Source organism: Ambystoma mexicanum, chromosome 7q (assembly GCF_040938575.1).
Source record: "Ambystoma mexicanum isolate Mex_15411 chromosome 7q, UKY_AmexF1_1, whole genome shotgun sequence".
Taxonomy (NCBI): domain Eukaryota; kingdom Metazoa; phylum Chordata; class Amphibia; order Caudata; family Ambystomatidae; genus Ambystoma; species Ambystoma mexicanum.
In genome coordinates this window covers 712,283,047-712,295,514 of record NC_090941.1, presented here as the reverse complement: position 1 = coordinate 712,295,514, position 12,468 = coordinate 712,283,047, and the positions used below count along the sequence as shown (strand labels likewise).

General features: G+C 43.2%; 1 protein-coding gene across 4 annotated transcripts in view; it reads left to right on the top strand.

Annotated features, from left to right (window-relative positions):
* The window catches only part of IFT88 (intraflagellar transport 88), a 2,010,164-nt gene that overhangs the window by 330,923 nt on the left and 1,666,773 nt on the right, over positions 1–12,468 (top strand). For all 4 annotated transcript variants that reach the window (XM_069640006.1, XM_069640003.1, XM_069640005.1 and 1 more), the window contains one exon: positions 9,772–9,825. In XM_069640006.1, coding sequence (XP_069496107.1) covers positions 9,772–9,825 — 54 coding nt within the window. The remainder of the gene's footprint in view (positions 1–9,771; positions 9,826–12,468) is intronic.

Genomic DNA, 12,468 nt, shown 5'->3' with positions numbered 1-12,468 from the left:
TGTACTATTGAAACAGGGCATATTCAGAGCAGTGAAGTTCAGTAACAGGAGCACTGCAAACCAGTGAAAGGTGTACAAGAGATTTGAAGGCAGAAACAGATGCATTAGTAGTTAAAGAATTGGAGCCAGAGAGAAACAACACGAGTGCCTACAACCAAATACCTACTCACAGCAAGAGGGTCAGAAAACATGCTAAATGAAAGAACAAAGAGAACTTCAAACCAACTACTTTAATATATTCATCCTAATAAAAAAACACCACGGGTCGTGTCGGGCTCTCAAATGTGTACACTGTGTAACGAAACCAGGGAATTTGTCCCTTCTGCCCAGGGGAGAGCCTTGCCGTTGGGACTACGAAGGTGAGCCCGCTAAACTGAACACCGCTTAGAGGTCAGGGAAAGCGGGATCTCACTGGGTGTGACATACCCCTTTGTGAATAAGGAGTCTCGAGAAAAAGATTGTATACATCCTTCCTCCTGTAAAACATCCAATGTGTTTGGTGGCTATATGAGGATTAAACAACATGATTGTACTTGTGACCTTTCAGAAGTGGCTGATGTAGTTTCTGACCCTTGTATTCAACACTGTTACGAGAAACAGAACATAATTGGAACATTCCATCGTGCTGCAGCTGGAGTTGTAAAAGCGCCAAAGGATCCACATCAGAGGGGGAGGGGGGGGACTTGCAGCATCTGTCTGGAGGGTGGAGCGAAGTAGCAGATCGACAGGCAAGGGCGCGAAGCAGGCTAGGAGCCTGCAGAACACTGCTGATTGCAGGTCTGTCTGGAGCCAGTCCAGCTCAACCGAATGGAAGGTAAAGCACTACCCAAACAAGGAGAGGGGATCCAGCTCACAAAGTCCATAGCGCCCATGGTAACCTGCAGCCGATGAGGAGGCTGATGTGGAGAACTGATGCAGGGAGCAGACGAGAAACCTGCGGTCCTGCAGCAGCCGAAGCGACTGCCTCCTCCAAAGAACACCACCACAAGACAAAAGGTACGCTGCAGGGAGGATGGTGAGAAGTCCTGGCAATATATCACGCTGGGGTGAGAATCCTGAAAGCCCTTGGCAGGGTCTGTGCCAAACGACCACAAGAAGGGGTGAGACGCAATACCTCATGGCGCGATGGAAACGCTGCAAGCCCTAGGCAGGGTGAACGCCAGCCGACACCAGGGAAGGGTGAAAGATCCAAAGCCCTACAGCAGGGTGAGAAACCCAAGAACCGTTGGGAGTGTTAACCTGGTTGTGCTTTACAGATCACCAGGCGATTCACTCCAATTCAATGAGGATCTTTTAAATGTGGTAACCCCCATGTTAACTGTAAATTCCACAGTGGTCGTGCTAGGAGATTTAAATCTTTGGAAAGGACATCCCAAAGACAAAAAAGCCTTACACCTCGAGAAAAAATGTTAAAATAATAAGATAATTATCCATAACTCTGATCCTAAGCATGCGAAAGGGCACATCCTAGACTGCGTGTGGAGTGGAAATATCCTCCTTACAGATTTTATTTACAACAGCCTGCTTATGGTCTGACAATTTTTCCATCCTATGCCAATTGCAGGTCCCATCCCCAAAAAGAGCATGAACCTTGCGTAAAGCCATTTCAGCGCCTATTCTTTCTGAATGTCTGAGTGTCTTAATGAATAAAACTGAGGATTGTGACAACCCCGAGACTCTTATCAGTACTTATAATAAGGAGATAACAAGTATGTTAGATAACTTTGCTCCTTTGAAACTAGAACAGGCAGAGATACACCTAACCATCAGAAATGGTTCTCCCCGGTTTTAGTGAAACTTAAAGCTAGTAAAAGGCCAATGGAACATGCCTGGTTGAAAGAAAAGACCCCAGTAAACCTTGCAGCATGGAAGCTCAAGGTAAAGGAATATAAGGCCATGATTATAGAAGCAAAATATAGCTTCTATAATGACCAAATAAATCAGACCGGAAACCAAACTAAAGAACTATTCCAACTTCTTAGATCTTGGGAAAACCCCACAGTCATAAATCCCACTATCAAACCCACAAAAGATGACTGTATAAGAGTTCAAAAACCTTTCTCTGACAAACTTCAACTAGCACAAAAAAAGATCAGGGAAGAGCTAGTCAGGCAGGATCTACATCCTACAGTTACGACTAGAAGCAGTAATAAGGAAAATAAGAGATGGGTAGTGCAAATGCAAAGGTGGATACCCAGAGCTCAGAGCATAGAGCCCAGAGTCAGCGGAAATCCCCCGTGGGCTTTAGGTTTTCCAAGATGACTTCGGTAGAAATTCACAATATTCTTAGAACTATGCACCCCACCAGTTGCCCGAGAGAACTCCTCCCTTCTAAGACAATATTGGAACATAAGGAAATTCTTGCTCCGTTTCTCTGTAGGTTTGTCAACGCCTCTTTTCGAACAAGTGTCATTCTACAGTCTATAAAAGACGTAGCGGTTACCCCACTGTTAAAGAAGGCGGGCTTAGAACCAAATGATGCCGCAAATCTTAGACCCATCACTAATGCCACGGTACAACTACAGACTCATATTTCCGGTGCAGTCATCTTACATAAAAAAACAATCTGGTTTCCGCAGTTTTCATGGCACTGAGAGTGCACTACTAGATCTACAGACCCATATGCTATCCAAGTTAGAGCTGAACAAATCAGGGCTGCTGGTCTTGTTGGATCTATCAGCGGCCTTCGATTTGCTGTATCACAAGATCTTGCTTGATCGGATGGCCACTGTATGGGGACTCTCAGTAGTAGAGGTGATTAAATGGCTAAAGTCCTTTCTCGAGGGTCGTCATTCAAGAGTTTACTGGGGTGGAAACGCCTCTGAAATTGAAATCACTACCCGTGGAGTCCCCCACGGGGCCTGTCTCTCTCCCCTACTTTTGAATATATACATTGTCCCGCTGTGTACGGATTTGGAGAACCTTGATCTCTTCTTCTGTAATTATGCAGACGATCTTCAGTTGGCACTCGAGATCAGTGGGAACCACGAAAATGATCAGAGAAAGCTGGATTTGGTCCATCAGACCATCAAGTGCTTGGTGACCACTAATTGGCTATGCGTAAACGTAGCGCAAAGACCGAGCTCATGTTCTATGGGTCTCGGCATGCCAGAGACCAGTTGTGCCAGGCCTTGTTAAGTTTTATGATCGATGGTAGCCAGATTACAGTGATGTCTGAGGTGAAGATCTTAGGTACTTACCTGGAGGCCAGCCTAGGTAGCGGTGCCCATGTGGAGGCAATAGTGAAAAACACGAATGACCACCTAAAGTGTTGCGGCAAGCTGCCCCTTTGGTCTCTAAGGAAAACCGTGTAAAGCTGCTCAGAGCTGTGATACTTCCATGAGTAGATTATTGTAATGCTCTCCTAGGTGGGGCAAATAAAGTAGACGTTCAGAAATTGTAAAAAATACAGAATGCTGCAGTACGCATCATACATCAGATGAGCCGTGCTGAACCTACCTCTGCGGCACGGAGGGATCTGCACTGGCTGCCTGTTTCAGCAAGGATCCAGTTCAAGTTGTTGACCATCTGTCAAAGATGTGTCTTCGGTAATGCCGCAACATACATTAAGGATAGGTTGAACGTCTATTGCCCAAAAAGAAACCTTCGATCCCCCAAGGCTGCCTCCTAGAAGTTGATTGCATAAAAAGATCCAATGGAAACGGCTGTGCCTTCCACATACTGGCAGCACGAGCATGGAACGCCTTTCCAGAACTTCTGCGTAGGGAAGAAAACCACCTGGTGTTCAGGAAATTGTTGAAGACGACTTTGATTGAGTAATACTGGGAACTTGTCAGCTCACTTTCTCTGTTAAGGGCACCTGGATGCTTTGGCGCGATATAAATCCATCAACATAACATGACAGTGTGAAAGCCAAATAGCCCCGAGGCTGGGTAAGAAATTGACAAACCCAAGCGTATGTGAAGAATCCAAAGGTCAAAGACCTAACAACCCAGTATTAAAGACAAAGACTGCTATACTTGAAAATCAGAGTCTTTGAATTATCCAGCCAGGCACAAGGTGTGGAAGACTATAGTTGGAGAATTTGGTCGTGGTTTGAAGCCAGCCACCACTTCAGCCATTGAAGAAGACACACTATAGAAGACTTGTTTTGGACAATTTTGTTAGGCTTATGTTTTAGTGGTAGGGTCAGTACTCATATTGGGTTTTTCGGACAAAAGGCAGTGTTCATTTTTCAGGACGTACGGACGAGCACCAGTTAGTCTTATTTCTTTTTAGATGGGGCCGAGATTTACATTAGCAGTGGGGTTAGAATAGGTCTTCTTTTTAAGTTCAAAAAAACTTTACTGATTTACCATGACCCCTTGTCCGCCTCCTCAGTCTGACTTCCCACAACTGCTAAAAGCCTTCCTATCCCATCTGAGTATTGAAAATGAAGAGGGAAGCAGGCAACTCCGATGTTTGGTGACTGTAGTTCTCAGAATGTGTGTGTGTGTGTGTGTGTGTGTGTGTGTGTGTGTGTGTATATATATATATATGTATATGTTTTATTTTGTGAGGGGTCAGAAGTGAGAGGCGGACACAAAGTGGAAAGTTGTAGTGTTTTCAACATCAGACCACTTTATTAAAATAAAAGTGTTGATTAAAGGCCTCTGTCCCTAAAGAGTTTCCCTACCTAGGAAACTAAAACTAAAAATCAGTCTGTCTCGTCGTCCAAATTTTATATACTGTCCTTGTGTCCAAAACATATTAATCTGACCGTCATACTGCCAGGTTCTCACATTGTGTACCTCACTTTGACAAGGTTCTTAGGCGAATAGGGTATGTCAAATACCATTCCAGGAAAGTTAGAAAGGGAAGGTGGTTGAAATATTAGATAAATTCAGTTTTGTGAATAGAGCATTTCTTTTAGTTTGTTCTATTTCCCTTAACTAACTTTCAATTAGAAAGATGAAATGCCCCCAAGCAAAGATGGTGGAACATTTTCACAACAGTGATTGGTTCAGTTCACAGCATGCATCATTGTGATGTCATTAGAATGTTAATAACAATTTTCAACTGCCTTTCATTAAAGTATGCTTCAGAGTAGGTCACATATTAGTTAGCTCCAGTAAAATTCATTTAAAGTTTCATTTAAGGAGAGTAATATCCTTTTAAGAGTTCCAATAATATAGTAGTAATTGTAGTTAAGTAACAGGAGAAGAAGTCTGCAGAAGAAGAATTCCAGTGAGATTCAGTTGCTGAGCCAGAGAAGAGTCAAGTTCCATGAACATTGAAAAGCTAAGTGGACTTCTGAATTTTTAAGTGAAGACTCAAATAATTTTGAAATGTTAATTATTTAAAGACTTTCAATTGAGCATTTCGTTTTTTGAACAATAGAATCCTTATATTATTTATTAAGAAATAGTCAAGGAATCTTTAATGAACAATATATAAAGAAGGTTCAGCAATTCATTTTTGTGTACATTTTATCTTTTCTTAATACTAATAAGGCGCGTGGTTAGTATCGTCGTGTTTAGAACATTTAACCTAATTCTTAATATATATTTAACTAACTTCAGGTTCGTTTTGTTTTCGAGCCTGCGTCGCGTATTTCAGTGGATTTGCAAGCGTGCTTTAGAGGAAAGGACCTAACGACGTCGCGTGTGCGTCGCGGCCTTTTTGGATTTTCATTGTTTTCCTCATTTTTTATTCGTTGCTCGTAACGGAAGAGAAATCTATTTAAGGACAGCGTTTTGCAGCCTGATTACGCAGCGTTTTGCGAGCAATTGTTTTCCTCCTTGATTAAGAGAGTATTCAGAAGAAATACATGTGTAGCAAGAGACATTTATTGAAAAGCACTCCGTATGTGAAATTGGAGTATAAAAAGTTTACAGTTGAATATTTTACAAAGATTCTTCAGAATACAAAAGGTAATTACCTACACATATTTATAGAGTATATGATTCCTAGAGCATACGGCAAAAGGTATAATAGACAATAGTAACAACAATATTTTTTGGGTATATTTTATTAAAAGAGAGCAGAAAGACAAATAGAAGAGATATGGCTAAGAGTATCTACAGTCAACATACATCTTCCTGAAGCAGCCTATTGGCAAATCAAGCTTAGGCAACAGGTAAATGTAAATGGAGAAAATATAATAGAGTAGTCAGTAGTGATTAGAAGATTGATTTATTTAAAGTTGTATTTCCTTTTTAGGAACATCCCATCTGAGTCAAAACTTTCCGAGAAGACGGTCTGAAGTACCTGCAGTGGGAGTTCTTGTCTTTTGTTATTTTCTCCATTCCCCTTTCCCCTTGGGTTTGCCTGGCCAATAGTTTTAAAGAAGCAGGATTGTTGAGCAGGCAGGCTTAGCGGGCTAGGTGGGCCAGCTTCACTTCTGCAGGATCCCACTACTTCAGTTTCCTGACACATACTAAAAGTGAACAACTAAGGGTGTAAGGAAAGTATCTCTGATATAGGTTTGGTAAAAAGTATTCAAAACAGATAAATCCAACAAAACAATCCTTGGATCCAGAGGGTGGTTCCCTTCCCCTGGATGTCTCGGGTAGGATGGCAAAACAATAACGCCTTAAAGATGGCAAAATGTCTCTTTCAAGCAACCACTTCTTTGGTTCCTTATACCTGATTTAGGAAGTTTCCGCACAAATAATATGTTCCACATCATTCAGCCCTTTCTAGGCACTGAGTTCAAAAACCAAATTGGTCTTATTGACAATGAGATGTTCCATCTAGGGTTCTTCTATAAACCTCTTCGATATTTTAGCAGACTACCTGATGTATTTGTCCATCAGAAATGCTCCTGTGAGCTCTTTAGGACTTGGCATATATCCTTCCGCCAGGTATTTTGATGTTAACAGGAAAAAGGGTGTTTGTTCGATTTCTCAGCTTCCATTTACCTGCTTTCACTTGCTTTCGTTCTTAGAGTTTTGATTCACTTGTTTTGCCATGTATTCTGAAAATGTAATTAAGTACATTTATTTCTTTGACTTCAGTGGACTTCCTGGTATACTCCCCTGCCAGGAATACTTTAGTAGGTTTATCGGATTGCCTGGTATACTCTCCTGCCAGGTATCTTCCCACAATGATAACATGCTTATTTAACTTCAACTTCCCTCGTACTTAGACTACCAGGACTTCTTGTCATCCGGTTCTTACAGATCACCTGGTATACTCTTCTACCAGGTATCTGTCCACAATGTCTTATTCCTCTGTGTATTTCAAATGGATTGCCCGGTGTACTCCCCTGCCAGGAATCCCTTTCTGGGGGTTGCAGATACCCTGGTATGCTGATCTGCCAAGTATCTTCTCCCCAAATGCTCACTGCCTGATATGCCTTGTCCACCAGGGCTTCTTTTAATGTTCTCACTGTCTTTCAGTATAGCACAGTTTTTTCCTTCACTGTCTACATTCTTGGCTTAAAGTGCTACTTGTTCCAACTTTCCCCACATTGACAGCTTATATATGGAGACTTGTTCAAGTTCTGTCTTTTAACCCCTTCACTAGTATTCTGTGGCTTGTGGCAATACTCGTTCAACCTTGCCCATATTGACATCTCATACATGATGACTTGGGAAAATTCTTTCGTATTCTACTTGGCCGGTATACAAAATATGTTTTTAATGGCTTGCATGCCTGTCTGTTTTCCCCAGGTCCCCAACATCTCTGGGCAGACTCACTGGTATCCTGTAGCGTTCCAGACCCGTGGCACTTTGCTGCAGTGAAGCTTTCACCCTGGGATGGCATTTCCAGCTCTGCAAACCTTCTCTCAGCCCCCCTGCCATCTCTGTGTTCTGTACACAGCCGTGCTCCCGTTAGCTTTGTTGTCGCTGCCAGCTCCTCAGTGGTTCTCCTACAGAGCTTGCTGTATCGTCGTGGCCTCGTGCCACGCAAGTAGTTATTGCTGGGGAGCGGCAGTCTGAAAGCATCTGCCTTCTCCAGCACAGTCCATTCCCGTGCTGCTGCCCTCTCCCTCGGTTCTGCTTCCCTCTTCTTCTGTTCTGCTTCTCTCTTTTCCTCCATTGCGGACACCATTTTTAAATGTCCCACTCACTTGGACCTCATCACAACAACCAGCTCGCATGTTCAGCTTAGTGTTTCCTTTGATCCACATCAACACCTTCTCCATTTGCCTTGTCTCAGTACTTGAGGTTTTATGGGAGGTGGAGTTCATAGTATTTATAGGATTTCTAAGGTGATTTTGTTTTTTGGTTAGCACAGAAACATCACAGACAGGAGACGTTATGGGTCTGATATGTATATATGAGTTGTGAATGCTATTTTTCTGCTTAGAGTGTTTTGCAGGAAAGGGTTTTGGGAGTTTACAACGGGAGGAACTTGTATAGTGACAACAAGCAATCAAGATTTGGGAATGATAAACCGGTTGCACTGGATGGGCTGGGCAGATGACTCCCAGTGTCTGAAGTGCAAGAGGGATGTGGGATCCTTTTATCACTTGATCTGGGAATGCCCCATAGTAAAATCATTCTGGGACAAGGTGAGAGGTAAAATGACCAGGATGGTGCGAGGGACGGTCTGCGATTGCCACAAACTGTTTCTACTAAATGTGTGGGTAGACTCTGGCTTCAGGGCAAGGGATAAATCTCTACTTTGGACTGCTTTGAAGCTGGGGAGAAAGAGGTTGGCAAAGGAATGGGGCACCCCGGAATATCTGGAGGACATGGACTACTGTGCAGAGCTAGAAAAAAGGGTATATAGAAGCAGAGGGTGCCTACAAAAGTTCCAAAAGATTTGGGCGACATGGTTGGAGACTCGGTAGGCTCTTGTGGGTGGGGAAGGAAGGCTAGAGGGGAGGGGGATGTCTTGTTGGGGAGGGGAGAGTGAGACAGGGGATAAGGGAGGGGACAGAAGAGGGGGCGAGGGGAGGGATGGGACACCTGAGGATTATGAGAGAGAAATGTTCGCCCTGTGGTTGCAATGTTTTGTTATTGTTCCTGTCGATGAAAACTAATAAAAACGGGTTGTAAAAGAAAAAAGGAAAATGTTGGAATTATGAGGTCTGCCTCTTTTGGAAGGGAAGAATACTGTGTCTCTCCTGATGGGGTCATCTCCTCTCCCCAACAGCTGTCTCCCCCCACGTGATACTCCCTCAGAATACCACCCCCAGGATCAGGTAGCTGCTGCTGTCCCATGGACACATGGGAAAAGATCTCTGGTTGGGCATCATTGATGACCACAGGACACTATGCAAGATTTCATAATCACCAACATTTCATTTTCGGAACTGTATTCTATGCAGTCCAGTAATTAATTTACAACAGAGGCATTGCAGGGGGGTAGGGGGCCTAAGGGGGCTATAGACCCAGGTCTTTTGGTTGTAGCCCCGGATAGAAGCTCAGGTGCTACAACCAAAATGCTAGCTAGCCCCGAGTCCCGCCAGTCCCGACATTAGCTTAGCCCCAGATCTTTTCCAGACCTAGCAACACCCCTGATTTACAACCCTTTCACATTAGTATGCATCTTGCTGGTCAATAGACTTGGATATCACAAAGACGTAATTCTCTTTCACACTTCTGGGGAAAATGACTTTCACTTTTATTTTAAGGTTGCATTGCAGGAGGCTGTCTTCATAATGTTCGAGAAACTTGGTAGTGCATTGTTTGCAAAAGAGTTCCCCAGATAATGTTTTGCATTTCATAAAGGCAGCCTGGCCTTCATACATGAATGAATGGTGACATGTTTTATGGTCGGGGTTCACTGTACCTCCGTATGATCAATATTTATTACACAATAGCCTTGATTTGTGAAGTGGGAGAAATAAACCATGCCTTTAATGTTTTTTTGTAGGCAAGGTTGAATTTGGCCTCATCCTTTGGAAGACCAGTGACTGGATCTGTGCAGGTAAATAACTTCCGCATTTGTTTCTTGCATGGTAGATGTTACAGCAGCATATTTTAGTGACCTACATTCACTCACCCCTCACCCTGCTCTCACCATCGAGGAACACAATAGGACTTCCTTTTGGAAAATCTGCTGAAGTGGCGGGTGGAAATGAGATTACTCTGCCGATAATGACTCAGACTTTTGCTGGACATAAATAGTCTGAAATCCCTGCAGGCAATTGTATCTTCGACTTTCTATGCATCATTATCCAATCAGTGGACAGTTCATGTCCCACTGCCCATCCATCTTACTTCTATACCCATCACACTAGCAGATCACTCACTGTCTGTCATCCAGCATTATGATCGCTCCCCACCAATCCATGGTGGGCTCTTCAATGGCTCATCTGGCACCATTCAGTAGCTTGCCTGGGGATCTCAAACTGCTCAGATGAGGCACCAGTTGCTTAGGTTAAGCCCTCCCAACAGTTGATGTGTTAGACCCCAGCCACCCAAAGCAGACACTCCAGCCCACTGTTAACTGCACTAGAGGTCTAGCCATCAAACACTCAAGCTTTGGCCTCTTGGCTTTTGAAGGGCTTAGCCCATGTGCCAAGTGGTCTGGCATCTAATTCGCTGGATTATGTAGGCCCTCTCCCCGCCCCCCCTATGGCTCGAAACATATTGGTCCTGGTGACCCAACACCAACTGGTTATATTTCCAGGGTCTGCTTTCACCAGCTAACTGCCCCCAAGCTGAGATTGGCAGTCGGTGTACGCGATAAACATTTCAAGGTGCATGCCACTTCTGCACATCACAGCACACCATGTCTTGCACACCAGCAGGGCCTTATTGTTCACCAATAGATAGTGGGAGTGCACATTGTGTTGCCTGCATGATCTACCTTCTTACATGGCCTGGCTAATTTGTGTGAGAAAACCTACACTCTTTTGTAGGACTTTCACTTTATGAATGTTAATGATGCACTATTCTGGTTGGGTAGTGTATATGCATATGCGCTCTAAATTCATTCAGGCACCTATATGTCAGTTCGGTTGTATGGTTTTCTGTCATCCACTTCTAGCTTTGGTGCAAGCACATTTTGAACTGTAAAGCATCAGCACTAGCCCTTCCTGACTTTTCCCAGTCTGCTTTGCTTGGTTCATTCATTTTCTTAGCTGAATTTTTAGGCAGCAGCCTGTGCCACCCACTAGGGTGATTTTATCGACTCCTACTGGAAGCTCGCCGTTGCCTAGGTTTAATCATACTCAACTGGGTCCATTGAGGCCTATGTTTGAATGTCTCGGAGTGAGTCCTGTAGCTGCCTTGACTTAATCGGATCAAGCCTATTTCTAGGGTTCAGGTTCAAATTATTATTTTGAGACGGTGATCAATGCTGATAATGTATGTAGTATCTGTATATCGTGTTGCTGCTAAAAAGCATGCGTTATTAAGCGACCGTCTCGGACACCGGCCAGCCTGCACGTCGCAAGTTTGAAACCAAGCAGGGCAGACACAGCCCTTTATCCTTCCAAGGACGACCGCTTGAGGGCTGTTACATTTAGTAAGGATGACCGCTATTATTTCAGTGCTTATAAGTGAGAGAAATCAAGCATGAACCGCTCTGTGAAGCCAGATATTTGTATTAATAATCTGCCCCCTGCCCCAAAGAGGGCCATAATTCTGATTCTGCCGATTGCTTGTGCTCTCTTGAGAAGAGGGAAGCAGAAAGCTACTATTCATTTCCCTTTTCTTTACCCTACATGTTTTTACCGGAGGTCTTGGTGGCTGCAGCAGAGGCTAAATGAATTTGGGGCACAGTTCAGAATGCTCGAACCTGTGCTTACCGCTACCTGTGCATTGGTGGTGTTCTCAGTAGCTATTTTCACAGTGGGCTTGGAGACGGAGACAGAGATATAGCAAGTGACTTTTAACATGATCTTTTCTATATTATTGTGAAAAGCTTAAAGTAAGGGACTGCAAGGTAATTGATTGCATAAGGAATGGGTTTTTGATACGAAATTCCTTAATTGGGTCAATGCTGTTAAATGCCCCATTATTTTATTTGTGTAATATTTTCTCTGTTTTTGAAAGTGTTCCATTTGTGGATTCTAATGCGTTGTATTGTTTGTATGATTATCTTTTTTAAATACTTTAAGATTAAGAACGAGAATATGGCGATATACATACATAATTTATTTTGTTTATATGTATGTGTTTGTGTACTTATGAGGCACGTCTCCAGAGTCACGCACTTAACCTCCCTGGCTCATAATAACATTTGCCACCTTCATATTTTCAAAGTCTTCTAAAAATATAAAATGAGACTGTGATCTTACTTGGCGTCTTTACCTCCCCTTTCTCTAGTCTATTTCTCCCGATTTCCATTTTATGTATATTTGATGTGTCTACCCACTGGCTACATACATTTCCTTGAGGAAACTGACATGCATTATGTATTATCCCTTGATGTTTTTATTGATCACTCTGGGCAAGATAGCTCAGCAAGATAATTGCTCTCAGCTGGCAACTGTGTTCAGCCTGTAAGAGAGAGGTTTGAATCCCGGCAAGGCTGCCCCAGCCCTTACATTGGTGAGAATCCCACGTTTAATGCAACATATAAGAAAACTCTTCTTAGATATTAAAACATGTCATAATTTGG